The following is a 14978-nucleotide window of genomic DNA, read 5'->3' as shown; positions in this document are numbered from 1 at the left end:
AAGTGAAGAGCCGAAACAAATCGAGATTTTAAAATATATGAATTTATTAATATTGTCCTACTTTTCTGTGCCTCCACATTTTGTAGGAGGTATACTGATGATCATCTACATATGTAGAAAGTCCTATGGAATCTACAAAAAAGTTATTAAAACGATTGCGTTTTGCAAAGTTGCAGTCAATTGGGTCAATATGAAAATTCAATTGTATTTCTATACGTTAGAAATTAAGAATCAAATTGAAAATTTTAAATGTATGGTATTATAAAGCATTCAAATAATTAGGGACAAATCTGAGGAAAGATGTGCATTCTCTGTGTACTGAAACACTAGAATATTGCTGAAACTAATGTTAAATGATTTAAATATATGGGGATAGATACTGTGTTTATTGTTTGGGAGATTCAATAATGTTAAGAATTCAGTTCTCTGAAAATTGGTCTCTGTATTCAACACAATCTGAAAATAAGTTTCAGAATCCGTGGACATGGCGAACCAGGTTATGAAGTGCAAGGCTGCAGTTGCTTGGGAGGCTGGAAAGCCTCTCTCCATAGAGGAGATAGAGGTGGCACCCCCAAAGGCTCATGAAGTTCGAATCCAGATCATTGCCACTGCGGTTTGCCACACCGACGCCTATACCCTGAGGGGAGCTGATCCTGAGGGTTGTTTTCCAGTGATCTTGGGACATGAAGGTGCTGGAATTGAGGAAAGTGTTGGCGAGGGAGATACTAAGCTGAAGGCGGGTGACACTGTCATCCCACTTTACATCCCACAGTATGGAGAATGCAAATTTTGTCTAAATCCTAAAACTAACCTTTGCCAGAAGATAAGAGTCACTCAAGGGAAAGATTTAATGCCAGATGGTACCAGCAGATTTACTTGCAAAGGAAAGACAATTTTGCATTACATGGGAACCAGCACATTTTCTGAATACACAGTTGTAGCTGATATCTCTGTTGCTAAAATAGATCCTTTAGCACCTTTGGATAAACTCTGCCTTCTAGGTTGTGGCATTTCAGCTGGTGATGGTGCTGCTGTGAACACTGCCAAGGTGGAGCCTGGCTCTGTTTGTGCCGTCTTTGGTCTGGGAGGAGTTGGATTGGCAGTTATCATGGGCTGTAAAGTGGCTGGTGCATCCCGGACCATTGGTGTGGACATCAATAAAGATAAATTTGCAAGGGCCAAAGAGTTTGGAGCCACTGAATGTATTAACCCTCAGGGTTTTAGTAAACCCATCCAGGAAGGGCTCATTGAAATGACTGATGGAGGAGTGGACTATTCCTTTGAATGTATTGGTAATGTGAAGGTCATGAGAGCAGCACTTGAGGCTTATCACAAGGGCTGGGGAATCAGCGTGGTGGTTGGAGTAGCTGCTTCAGGTGAAGAAATTGCCACTCGTCCATTCCAGCTGGTAACAGGTCGCACATGGAAAGGAACTGCCTTTGGAGGATGGAAGAGTGTAGAAAGTGTCCCAAAGTTGGTGTCTGAATATATGTCCAAAAAATAAAAGTTGATGAATTTGTGACTCACAATCTGTCTTTTGATGAAATTAACAAAGCCTTTCAACTGATGCATTCTGGAAAGAGCATTCGAACTGTTGTAAAGATTTAATTCAAAAGAGAAAAATAATGTCCAACCTGTCGTGATGTGATGGGAACAGCTTAACAGGCAGGGAGAAGCGCCTCCAAACTCACAGCCTCATAGAGCTTCGCAGCTACCCCAGAGAATAGTGTTATGTGTGTAATTCATGAATCTCTATAATCAACGACAAGGATAATTCAGTCATGGATCTGTTTTCTGGACGCTCCTCCACATAAATAATTGCTAGCTTATTAAGGAATATTTTAACATAATAAAAGTAATTTCTACATTTGTGTAGAAATTGTCTTTGTTTTATGCTGTAATCATTGTCATGGTTTGTCCGCCCATTATCTTCATTCTGTAAGGGAAATGTAAAGGAAGCGGGCAGTGGTGGGTGTCTGAAACCTCAGAAACATTCGTTGAACTTTTAAGGGTCTCAGTCCCGTTGATTAAAGAACAGATCCTAGCCATCAGTGACAAAGTTAATCAGGAGCCAAGTCTGCTTCTGTGATATTATCTTGAAGGGAGGTACTGTGCCTTGTTCGTGCCTGTACCCCAAATTCCTAGTATGGCATCTGCCCCTCAGGGGGCACTAAAATGTATTATTGAAACAGCATTCTGGACTTAAATAGGTGTATGTGTGTGTTGGTTGTGGCTGTACTATTTCTAGTATAGTGAATTACATACTGAATATCCAAGTTCTCAGCACCTACTTTTGTCAAATCTTAACATTTTGCCACTTCCACATCACATTGCCATTCCTCCCCTCCAGAGGTAACAATTATCCAAAATTTGATGTTTGTCATTCCTGTGTTGTTGTACTTTCACTGTGTATAACCTAAACCATCTACTCTTTAGTACTGTTTTATATATTTTTAAGCCTTATACTTTCTCATTCTACAGCTTTTCTTTTTTCACTCATTATTGTATAATTATATGTGAAGCTTTCATTCATTAATTTTAGTACTGTGTAGCAGTATTCAATTACGCGAACTATCTTAATTCATCTGTTCTCCAGTTGAAGGCATGAAGTTGTTGCCAGTTTCTGTATTACAACACTGTAGTGGAACATTCTTCTGCATTGGGCTCACTGCATTAGTTACTTAAGATGTGTATCACAGAATAAACACATTTAGCCTTATAGACATTGCCAAATTTATCTTCAAAGTAAATGTGAGTTTTTGTGAATTACGTGAGTATGGAATGGTGTTTTATTATGAGTTTAGTTTGCATTTTCCACAATTACTCATTAAATCCTTCATTCTAATGGACATTCTATTGTGAAGAACCTGTTCATATCCTGTGCCCACCTTTGTATTGAATTATTTCTCTTTCTCTGAATAATTTTTAGGAGTTCTTTTATTCTAGACATAAATCTTTTGTCAGTTTTATATGTTGCCAGTATCTTCTAGTCTATCTTGTGACTTTTCTTTTTACTTTACGGTATTTTGTTGAATAAAGTTTTAATGTAGTCAAATAAAGAAAATAAGTTTCAGCAGTTTTTTTTTGTAGAAATTGACAAGCTGATTCAAATATTGATATGGAAATGCAAGGACTAAGAATACCAAAACAACTTTGAAAATGAACAACAAATTTAAATGACTTATGCTTTCTAATTCCAAGAAAACTTAGTTTCAATAAAACTACACTAATTAAGACTGTGATATTTACATAAAGATTAGATTAATAACCAGCAGAGCAGAATTGAGAGTCCAGGAATAGACCCAAAAATGTATGGTCAATTGCTTCTATGGGGTTTATAAAGAATAGCACTCCTGACCTGGAATAATTTATTTTCACCTCATCATGATTAGCAACCCATACCACAAGAACTCACACTCTGATGTCTGAAGAAATTTATATTGAGTTCAGACCAGAAAAAGCCATTCATCTTTTCTCTATTTCTCTTGAAGCACTCTTCTTAGAAATGCAGTCTCCAGGTAACAAGTCTGATGGCTCTGAAATGTCCATACTGGAGAGGCCATACCTCGGTGCTTCCGGTGCTTCTGTAAATAGCACCAGCTGAGCTCTCAGCTGACAGCCAATATAAACAGTCAGGCAAGTGTGAGAGCCATCTTGGATGCCCTAACCTGTTGAATTTTCACCATAGCTGACATCTGACTTTAAATTGTGTAAGAGACTTTGAGAACTTCCAGTCAATCTCACTAAATCCTTGTCCCACAAAATGATGAACAAAATAAGATGCTCGTTTTAAACATCTAAGCTTTAATGTAATTTGCAATCTAGCAAAAGGTAACTGGAACATAGCCTTACCATAACATGCTCCAGAATTATCCTAATATGTAATCATCATCTGCCTTCTATTTTACTTATTTCCCCTTTAAAATTGGAATTTTTATAGCTCTATCTATCATTTGTCGATTAACTGTCTTCTCTACCATTCATTTTTCTGTCTTCCAAATATCTTATGCCTATATGTTTTTTAAGTACCATGTAGATAAGTTATTTTCAAGGTATGCCTTTCTCTTGTTTGGTACATGTATCAGGTTACTATGGAACAGTCTTTAAAATTCCTGGAAGCTCTTTTGCCTAGTTTAGAAGGTCTACAAGTTAACCCCCACTACATCTTTCAAAAATATTTTTAAAGAACTTATAGCCACTCCCTTGATTTAATTTTATCTCATAATTTCTTACTTTAAGGATATTTGCTTTTGAAAGAATGGAGATGAAAAAGTTTTTAATCTCCATGTAGACAAACTCTGGATCTTCTATATTTCCTCTAAATTCTGCTTGCAGACTGTTTTCTTCCACTCATGTCTTTCTTCCCATACAATGTTTCAATATTTTGCTGAGAAATAGCCTTAACAATGTCTACACATCCATTAGATTTTTTCCATCTTCCATGTTACCAATAGGGTACAATTTTCTAATTGTTTTGCTATTTCATATGAGACACCATATTTTAAGCCTGTTTAGATGTTTCCTCACTACTTTTTCACGTTTACTAACAAAGTTCTCATCATTTTTCAGTCTTCTTAGAGTTTCCACTTTGTTTTTTCATCCTGTTCAAGCCACCATGTCAAATCATATGCCATTATGTTTTAGAATTTTTGGTTATGTTGTACCCAACTTCCAATTTCTGTATCAGTTAACTTATCCTGCAAAACAAGATATTCTAACTTTAAGCAAGTTAAAGCATACAAATTTATTATTTCTTCATGATTCTGTATATTGTTCTGGCAGTTTTTCAGTTCTGGTCCAGGTCAGCTGAAGCTGGAGGGTCTAAGGTACCTCAATGTCTGTGGAGGTTAGGAGCTGTAATGTCTGAGAAGACTAAGGGCCTCTCTCATTCTTCTAGCCCAGTCTTGTTCATGTGATGAATGAAGAGTTTTCATTATCAACAGAAGCCAAGTACCAGTGCAAAGGAACATTTCAAGTCCCTGTGTGCATCATATTTGCTATCTCTCATTGCCAAAATCAAGACAAAGGCCAATGCCATGAAGAATGACTCTGAAACATCCATGCTGGAGAGGACATACCTAGGTGCTGCCATAGACAACACCAGCTGAACTCTCAGCTGACAGCCAACATAAACAGCCCAATGTAAACATGAAGAATGGCATTGGCCTTTGAAGACCAGTGGTGATGAAGAATCAGACTTCTCTTTAAATGGAAAGTCAGTCAAAGTCATATTATATAGAAGCTCTATTGAGTAAACATGTCCCACCCCAAATGCATATGTTGAAACCTAATTCCCAGTATGAGGTACTGGGGGGAGTGAGGCCTTTGGGAGTAGATTGGGTCATGAGGGCTTTTATTAATGGGATTAGTGCCCTTTACAAAAGTAATCTCAGAAAGCTCATTTACTCCTTCCTTGTGTGAGGACACAAAGAAAAGACAGCCATCTGTATACCAGAAAATGGTCCACAAAGACTCCAAATCTGCCAGCATCTTGTTCTTGAGACTTCCTCAACTCCATTACTATGAGAAACAAATTTCTGTTGTTTGTAATCCATTTGGTTTGTGGTGTTCTGTCATTGCAGCCTGAATGAACTATAAAAAGGGTCATAGAGAGAGGCATGAACAAATTGATAGTCACTACTGAAATAATGTAATAGTTGAAATAGTTAGATCATATTAAATTGGGTCATCTTTGGACATTTATATAGATGAGAATAAACTTGTTTGCTGAGCAGCTAATAAATCAAATGCAGTGGACCACTATTAAAGGGTTTGCAAAGACTGTGCACTTCTTTTTAAAAGAATTCCAGAAGCCATTTATGCATTTAATGTGACACAAATTTTAAATTTTATTGACCTAACTGCAGATGAATAGGTAAGTTTAAATATAGGTGTAACCAATCATATTTTCTTGCTCTACAATTTGTGAGACACACAGAGAACTAATATAAACTAAGTTAGATCAATGTTAGATAGATAAATAAAGGTTATAGAATTGCATCTGCCTTTTTTCTTCACTTCTTGATTTGCTACTGATCAATATTTTATATTTCTTTGAAAAACTCCAGTGTTCTTTCATAAATTTGCCCTCAACTTAATGTATATGTGTATGTTCAGGTGATTAGAATGGTTTGCAATATTGTTCTGAAGCTTACAGTCAAGAATATTGTTCAAGGCAATGACTTCAGTTAGGATCCAGAGAGTGGTATATCTGATTCTGAAACCTGTACCCTCTCCACTGAATCATGCTGCCTCATCGTTTTGTAATGGCTTTTAGGGGAATTGAACTTACTCTGCTCTGCCTTTCTCCTAGACTTTGTTTCTGAGGAGAGAGATGCAAGCAGAATTACGGAAGACTGTTAGGACAGATAAACTGATTGTAATATTTGATAAAGAAACGATGGATCAGAATTTATGGTCTTGCTCTTACAAGTTTGCTACTACCTATTTTTTTTTTGAATCTTTGCTTTCTAACAAGTAGCCTCTACTATGACACTCACAACTTTGTTTCTTTCTATACAAAGACTCCTCATCATACTTATTAAAGTTTGTTTTATTAGTATTATTATGCTTTAAAGTTATGCAGTTCTTTTTTCTTTCCCTGTAAGTTGCTACATTCTATGAAAGTCCAAGAAGGAAATATACTGGGAAAGCTTGTTAAGGGAATAAGAGAATAGCCATTTAAATTCAATTAGCTGATGATAGTATCTAGAAAGTTTACTGGGTATACTTTTCAAAGATATTTGACCAGGAACCAGTTTTCAAAGATACAAAAATTCTAGTTATCTTTAGAAAACACCAGGGCAGCTAACCCAGGGTGGGATACAGTGTTACTGCTACAACTTTACCAGGCCACAGGTAATACAATAAAAATTAAATCTCTTTCCCTGAAAATGGATACAATTTGCAAAAGTTCTTACTCAACTCTTTATATACAACATATATTAATTAACATTTTCTTTCATTAAGAAGAAAGTAAAGGCCTCAACATAATACAATAGCAATTAATTCTAGCAATGAAAATGTTTAAATTCATGACTCTACCCTGTTTTTATAATCTTTAGAGTATTGTCATACAGAATATTTTTCAGCCTGAAAATATTACTGAATGAGTGTTTCAGCCATGGGATGATGTATTGAACTCATTTCTGCAGCCTTAACAACAACCCCTAGCACTGAGAGTTGTATATCTCATCAAGAATCCCCTTTCAACAATCCCATGTAGCACTTGCTCCAATTATCATAATCGATAATGTCATAAAGTTAATAATTCCAAAAGTCAAGATGGCTTTTTGACATATCAATGTCCAAAACATATCAATAGCTCAACAGTAAATATTTATTGAATATGTACTCTATGTTAGAAGAGTACATCAGCATTATCTAAGATAAATACTGTAAAAAACAAAAACAGGGTGTGGTATAAAATACACACGTTTGAAACTACCCCAGACCTACTAGGCAAACTTGTGGAATCAAATCCCAGGATAGCTTTCAATCTTTGTCTTCTGAATTCAGAAAATTTACTGCATTTTTCTCTCCTTCATTCGTGAAATAGGGATAGAAGCAATCCTTCTCCTCATATGAGTTGTAAAGCTCACAGTGTAGAAGTCAAAGGTTAGCTTTGTTACTATCATGTTCTTCAAAGCCATCATCATGATCATCATCACTATCTTATGTTTCACAAGTACTGGAAATCTTAATATCACTTTGCTTCTAACAAATTCTTTTCTCTTTATTTTTACACAAATTAAAATGAAGCATTTTCTTTTTAAAAACCAATTCATTACATTGCATGGATGTCTATTTCTATTACAAATATCAACATATATATCAGAAACAATCCATTCAAATAACACAGTAATACATGAAGGAAGTATAGTCCTTAGAACATAGAAAACTCTGGAAGAAATTACTGAGATATTATTTGTACTTAAAAACATATAAATCAAATTTCTGAAAGGCATAGATAATATTGAAATTTATTATTTAATATTTGTAAAAACTTAAACTCATACATTTTGGTAAAACTACATATATTTTTTATGAATAATACAGGAATCTATGTGGAAATTTCCATATCTACTTCCTCAGATTCCCTGTGAGGCAAGAATCAGTACACTATTAAACAATTCATTCACTCAAACTAATGAACCTTCATTTCTCAGGACAATTGGAACACTGTCAGGTGGCTTATTTTAAAATAATCGTAAAAGTATTCAGTAGGTTTAGAAATAATTAAAATGACTGTATTGTTCCTGTGTTACAGTATAATGAGATGTTAGAGGTGCCCAGAGGATTAGAGATCGATATTGGAAGACTTTAATTAGTTTTTTTCAAATTGGAAAAAATGTACATGTATAAAAATTTATTTTTCTGTTAAAATATAGTTTGTGATGTATAGCTTATAACGTATTTCAATACAATTATTTGAGATTGTGAAAAATTAAAGATCTTACCTTATATTAAATTATAAAAACTCCTTTCTCAAATTATTTTGTGTATGAAATACTATATACAGAATTAATTTGAATCAATTTAGTACACTAATGATGTCATTTTGATTTTGAAATAGTTTTCTTATTGCTCTGAATCAAATAAATTCAATATTGAGTACGCCATTAAATGCAATAAACCCAACATGAACTCCTTCTAAATATTTGGGAATGGATTTCACATAAATTTATTATATAAATGATGAGGTCTTTGTGAATCAGGAATTGTTCCTGACGCCGTATACCACCATGCAGAAGACATATAACAGATGATTACAGAAACATGTAATGGAGGACATCAGGCAGGATATAGGAAAATATAGCAGGGATATCTTAGTTGTCAGGTGATACAAGAATTGTAGTGATACTACAGAATTTAAATTTTTAAGAATGTTTAATAAAACAATGATTCTGAATATTCTTTTTAAAACTTCTTTATTTTAAAATAATGTTAAAGTTACAGAATACTAGAAATGGTAAGAGAGTTTCAAATATGTTTCACTCAGCTTTCCTTAATGTTAAAATTTTACATAACTATAATAATATATATAACTATAATAAGCGAAATGAAGAAAGTAACATTGGTACAATTCTATCAACTGAACTGCGGAGTTTATTCAGATTTACCAGTTTTTCACTAATGGATATTTCCAGGATTCAAGCCAGGATTCTGCACTGCATTTAGTTGTCATGTCTCCTTAGTTTCCTTCGGTTGGTAAGAGTTACTCAGTCTTACCTTACATTTCATGAGGAAACATTTTTCAATAATGTTCAGGTGGTTTTTAGATTGTTCATTAAATTGAGTTTCTTTGAATTTCTCATGATTACACAGAAGATAAGGATTTGGAGGAAAGATATTAGAGAGGTGATATGCCGTCCTCATCACATATTGAGGACACGTGATGTCAATATGTGTTATTACAGGTGATGCCGATCTTGATCACTTGATTTTGGCAGTATCTACCAATGTTCTGCAGTGTAAATTTACTACTTTCCCCTTTTCATACTCAATTCATTAGAGGTGAATTTCTATATTCAACCCACACTCAGGAAGGGACTTCAGATCCATCTCTTGGAGGGAGAATAATCTGAGAAGTTTGCACGTATGTTAAAATCGCCATAGTAATTACAGACTATATCCGAAAGTATGCTGTAGGTTATGCAAATATTTTGTTTCTCTTTAGAATTTTAGTCAGTAATTTTAGAAGTCATCAGTGGATCTTGCCTATTGCAATTATTGCTGTAATTCTACAATCCTGATCTATTTCTCTCAATACTTACACATTCATGTATTGAATTTTTTTCTGTAAAGAAGAGTTGTCCCTTCTCCACCACTTACTTATTTACTCATGGATATTTATTTTATTTCTTGGATTATAATGAATACCATTTTTGAACATGATTTTATACACTTTTATATTATTTGTATTTGCTTTCTTTGGACAGCAAGATTGGTTATATTCCATTACTATTTCTGAAAATACTTCTTATATGCACTTTTAATTAGCTTTTTTCTGCTGTTATCCAATTAGTAACAAATACTGAAAGAAAACTGCAATTAATTTTTCAAAGGAACTATAAATATGTAATTGCTGTTTATTATATCCATTAAGGTTAATACATATGATAAAAGTATATATAAAACATTCATAATCAAATAATCAAATATCAGTCTCACTATTTTCTTTAAAAATCAATCTTCAAATATTGGGGTATCTTTCTCCTTTAAAAACTTCAGCTAATAGAATTTTAGTGGAATATCTTATCATATAATAGTCCTGATATTGATCACTTAAAATCTAATAAAATGGAAAATTTTTAAATCTAGAATAAATTTTGGTATTTGTTACTTTGCATTGTAATTTTAACTTGCTGTTTTGTCTAATATATCCATTCAATCCTGAGGTAATATTAGTTGTTAAATAAATGAAAGTTGGTAAAAAGTTAGATAATCACTCAAAAATAAGGAGAATGTGTATTGAAATGCAGGATGGTATACAGCATGTTCTAGTGACATTTATTACTCTTGCAGCTAAAAGTGAGTTCTGGCTCATGTAATTCAAAACATTTATGGCACATTCTTTCATTCCCCATCCTGCCACATCACACTCTCCCCTACTTCCTCCTAAAATTCTTCAGTGTCTATGGCCAATATTGTAGTAGAGATTGACAAACAAAAAGTGAATACATGGATAAATGACTATTCCTTCTCCTTTTCCAGAATTATTTCAAAATATCATATCTAATAATTGAAAAGAAGATTTGGAACCTATAAGGAGTAGAATATAGCATTCTGAAAGAAAATATCAAATATTTATTTTCCTTGAAAGCTTGATAACGTCTTTGTGTTTACAAACTAAGGTAAGTTTGGGTAGAACAGTTCACTGAGGATTATATCTTACTCATTTCATAATATCAAGTACGGTGAAAATTTGAAATGAATGTGTATATCATTTACAACATTGCAGCCTTTAATGTTTTAAATTAGTGTCAAAATTACAGACAATGAACATGCATATTGTCTCTTCCAACAGGTTATCTCTTGAAAAGGCTTTCTAAAGCTTAAAATACTTTGGACTTGGAGTTTTTATATTAGAGTTTTATGACTTGGATTTTTGGGGGCTTGGTTGTCATTCTATATGAAAGATACCTATTCTGAATCCAGCACTCACAGATAGGCTGTCTGTTCCCCAGAGTTAGGAAGCCCTAGTCCAGCGTGTGGTTAGAGCTTATCAGTTTTATTACTATGTCCTATGGGAAAATGTACATTTTCTTATTTATAGGAAAGACAGTAAAATGCACTTGATTTTAGAGAAATCAGTTCTCATATAGATAAACATGTACAGATAAGCTTCTCTCTCAGGCATAATTTGTCTAAAATAATAACCACAACATTTGTGTAAAAATTTTTTGTAACAGCTTTCATGAATCATCCAGTAATACTTTGTTTTGTGAGCCCCCAGCTAAATTGGGGTTCTGGTATCCAAGCAGCTAGCAACCCTTCCCTAAGGAAAATGAAAAGGGACTCGATGTGAGTGCTTACAGTGTGCCTTTCACAGGGTACTGCTTTGATCTGCCACCCAGCCTAACATGCAGTTATACAACCCATGACCAGGGGACCCCTCACATGGCAAACTTGTTTATCCTGGCAGATGCCCTTGTGGCTCTTGTCTGACCCATGTTCAGCTTATGTCTGCCTGACCATTGCTCTGAAGCTGAGAGCCTGACGCTGTGTTACTCCTAGCATCCTGGCGATATCTCAGCCTGGGGCATCCCCTAGTTCTTTAGATGGATGCCACAGATTCGATGCACCAGCACAATAGGAAACAAGTTCAAAGATTTTACTTTCAGATTCTGGGCAAGGAGGGTCCAGTGAGTCAGGAAGGCAGTACTTGGTATCTAGGTCATATGAGGCAGGAATGAGGAGTCAGTAGGGAGAGAGTAGAGCATGTGGCAATTGGCAGTATAGAGAAGGGAACAGAGTGTGGGTCACTTGAAGAGTCTAGGCAAATGCCTGAATGGTCAGCTTAAAGGAAGCTGTGGGAAAGCAAGGAGCCCAGTCAACTAGACCGGAGAGATACTTGTAAGTTCTTATGTCTGCCCACTGGCTTGAGATATTTGGGTGAGGCATAGAACTAAAAACTGTGTCAAGAGAGACTGAGCTCTGCTTGAGGTACAACAAAGACAAACCTGTTTTCAAAATGAATGCTGAAACAACATAAAATTATAAGAATCTACTACATGCTTGTATCAAATGCATATGAAATTCAAAAAGATATATGTGAAACAAAGTTTACATGAAAGAACAACCAAATTCAAGAGGATCCCATTGATATTTGTCTGTGGATGATATTTGCTTGAACGTATACATGACTAGTGGTAATTTATTTGGCTTGAGGTACTTTTAAGTACTCCAAAACTTAAAGAAAGAAAGAAACCCCTTAAAATGGGAGAAAATTAGAAGTTCAATTTCCATTACATTTTAGACAGTATGGTAAAATAATACACTATTAAATTATTAAATTTTGAGGTAAATTATTTAAATATTTCTGAAATAATTTTAAATCTATAGAGTTTTAAAAATTGTCTTTGACCATGTACTCCTTGAAAACTAATAAAAGTTATAGGCTCCTTCTCCAAAAAAAATGCTGTTCATAACCGGATATTCACACACAATAACATGTACAATTTTAGACATTAGCTCATCCTTTGAACCCCACTCATGGAATCATAGCTTTTCGTATCTTCTAGGTTATACCATTTTGTTTTAAAGGAATGAAGATAACAAAATACTAGAGAAAGTGAGCAGATAATGGGGAAGAAGAAAATAATAAAAGTTTTGACACTAGTGTTTGAAATACCATATTCACAAAAAATATGACTTTACTAGGATTTTGAGACCTATAAAATCCTTTCTTTAATAAAGTCTATACCTAATGTTATACCCTGGAAACAAAAGAATGTGAAAAGAAATTGACAGGACACTATCATTGGGAGAGTGTTACATTCCCCAGGTACTTCACTGACATATAATAATGTGAAGTCAATATAAAGTCTTAAAATCAGATGAGAACTGTTGATTTCAAGGAAGGGATGAACTTGACTGAAAAGCTATCACTGAAAACTAAGAAAAAAAAATAATAATAAACACTTCAGTCACAAAAGACAGGACAGGAGACAATGTGTTTAATTATTTTCTGAATTGACTCTTTGTCAGTGTTATTAATTCATATGTATCTCTTGATGATCCAAGCTTTTGTATTAATAAAACTATGGATCAATGTATATGCTCTATCTGACATTTAATAACAAGACATAACATAACAAAAATACAAATAATACCTCAATGAGATTTCTTCATTTATCATTTTTTTAAAAAAATTATTAATCTCATAATAATTCATAGTCTTCAAAAGTCCAAAGAAATGTTAATAATGTAGAAACAAAACTAAGTCAGAGTAAAAAGAAAATAATTTATTTCCAGAGAAATAAGCATAAAATAAGCAAAATCACAAAATATCAGTAACAGTAAAATAATTACAAATAAGGTGCTAAGATATTCCTTTTGTATAACAATTCAATTTCAGATGACCTCAATATACATTTTAGTTTGACTCTTCTTAGAATTATAGAGATGTATAAGAGATAAATATGAAAATGATTTACTCCTTTCTCATTCAGGTAAGTATACAAACCAAAGCTTTAGCTCTATAATTTAAATAATTCTAGCTGTGCATTTCTTACTTTCATCTTCTTGAAGATCTAAAAATACACTTTTCACACAGAATTTTTCTTTATGGATTGCCTAGAGAGAGAATCTGTTGATCTCCACAGGCCTATTCCTAGCTACTCTTCCCAAAGTTAAACTGACTTTTAAAGAAAGTAATAGAGTAGCTGTTTGAATGACCTCTTTATTATTTGTTTAAATTTTATTTCTTCCTCATACGTTTGACTAACTTTTACATTTTTATTTTTTCTCCACTGATTGATAGAACCAACTTGATCCCCTCCAGAGGCCACCAAAGCTAATTCCTGACTCAACAGCACCCTGATTTTGCTTTAGTGCTGTCCAATTAGCAGAAAAATCACCAAATTATGATGTATTGAAACACAATTCAGAAAATGACCAATTCACTCAAAGCAGATTTGACAAAAGAAAATTTCCTGAATCAATGATTCTCCAAATAAACATTCACTGAATTATTGAGATATTTTCTAGAGCTTTTGGTTTGCTGTAGCTGCAGCTGCTCTGCAATAGCCTTTGCAAGGTTTATTAGCCCAGCTGGGTTGATTTTCAGATTTGTGTGTTCTACATGTGGGAAAGCTCCAGGTTGATATGTGAAGAGTAGACTTTAAGACACTTGTTTCTACTCTCTTATTCTTTGCTCTTACACCTTCTCTGCATTAACTTTGCTTGTGCTACACCATCTCTCCAGTGGCCAGGTTTTCCCCTGCTCCCATATGTCTGTATTATCGGGATTCTCCAGAGAAACAGAAATATGTATATATACACATATATGTATGTACACATGAACATATATATAATTTTATATATTATTATATATAATTTTATATGTAATCTTTATACATAATTTTTACATATTTCCATATATAAATAAATAATTATATGTATATGTGTGTGCATATATATATATATATATATATATGAAGTCAAAGAGGCTGAGAAGTCCCAAGATCTGCAGTTGGCAAACTGGAGGCCAGAGAAGGAGTGTCAACAATGTAAGTTCCCATTTGAGTCTGAAGGCAAGAGAAGACCATGGTCTTAACTGGAAGTTGGTCAGGCAGAAAGTAAATTTCCATTACTCAACATTTTGTTCTATCAGGCCTTTAACAGATTGAATGGGGCCCACTCACATAGGAAGGAAGCAATCTTCTTTATTCAGTCTGCAATTTAAACATTAATCTCATCCAGAAACACCCTCATAGACACACTGAGAATATTTCCCCAAATATCTGGGCACC

General features: G+C 34.0%; 1 protein-coding gene across 1 annotated transcript; it reads left to right on the top strand.

Moving 5' to 3' along the window:
• Nucleotides 1-476: 476 nt before the first annotated feature.
• Nucleotides 477-1559, top strand: LOC100610180 (alcohol dehydrogenase class-3-like). Its single transcript, XM_054685928.2, has one exon. It carries the CDS (start codon nt 485-487, stop codon nt 1502-1504), a length of 1020 nt encoding a protein of 339 aa, XP_054541903.1. The 5' UTR covers nt 477-484; the 3' UTR covers nt 1505-1559.
• Nucleotides 1560-14978: the final 13419 nt, after the last annotated feature.

The sequence above is a fragment of the Pan troglodytes genome, chromosome 5 (assembly GCF_028858775.2).
Source record: "Pan troglodytes isolate AG18354 chromosome 5, NHGRI_mPanTro3-v2.0_pri, whole genome shotgun sequence".
Lineage (NCBI taxonomy): Eukaryota > Metazoa > Chordata > Mammalia > Primates > Hominidae > Pan > Pan troglodytes.
This window is presented reverse-complemented; position numbering and strand designations above follow the sequence as displayed.

Coding starts and splice junctions, on each gene's coding strand:
- LOC100610180 (XM_054685928.2), top strand. CDS start 485: ATGGCGAACCAGGTTATGAAGTGCAAGGCTGCAGTTGCTTGGGAGGCT.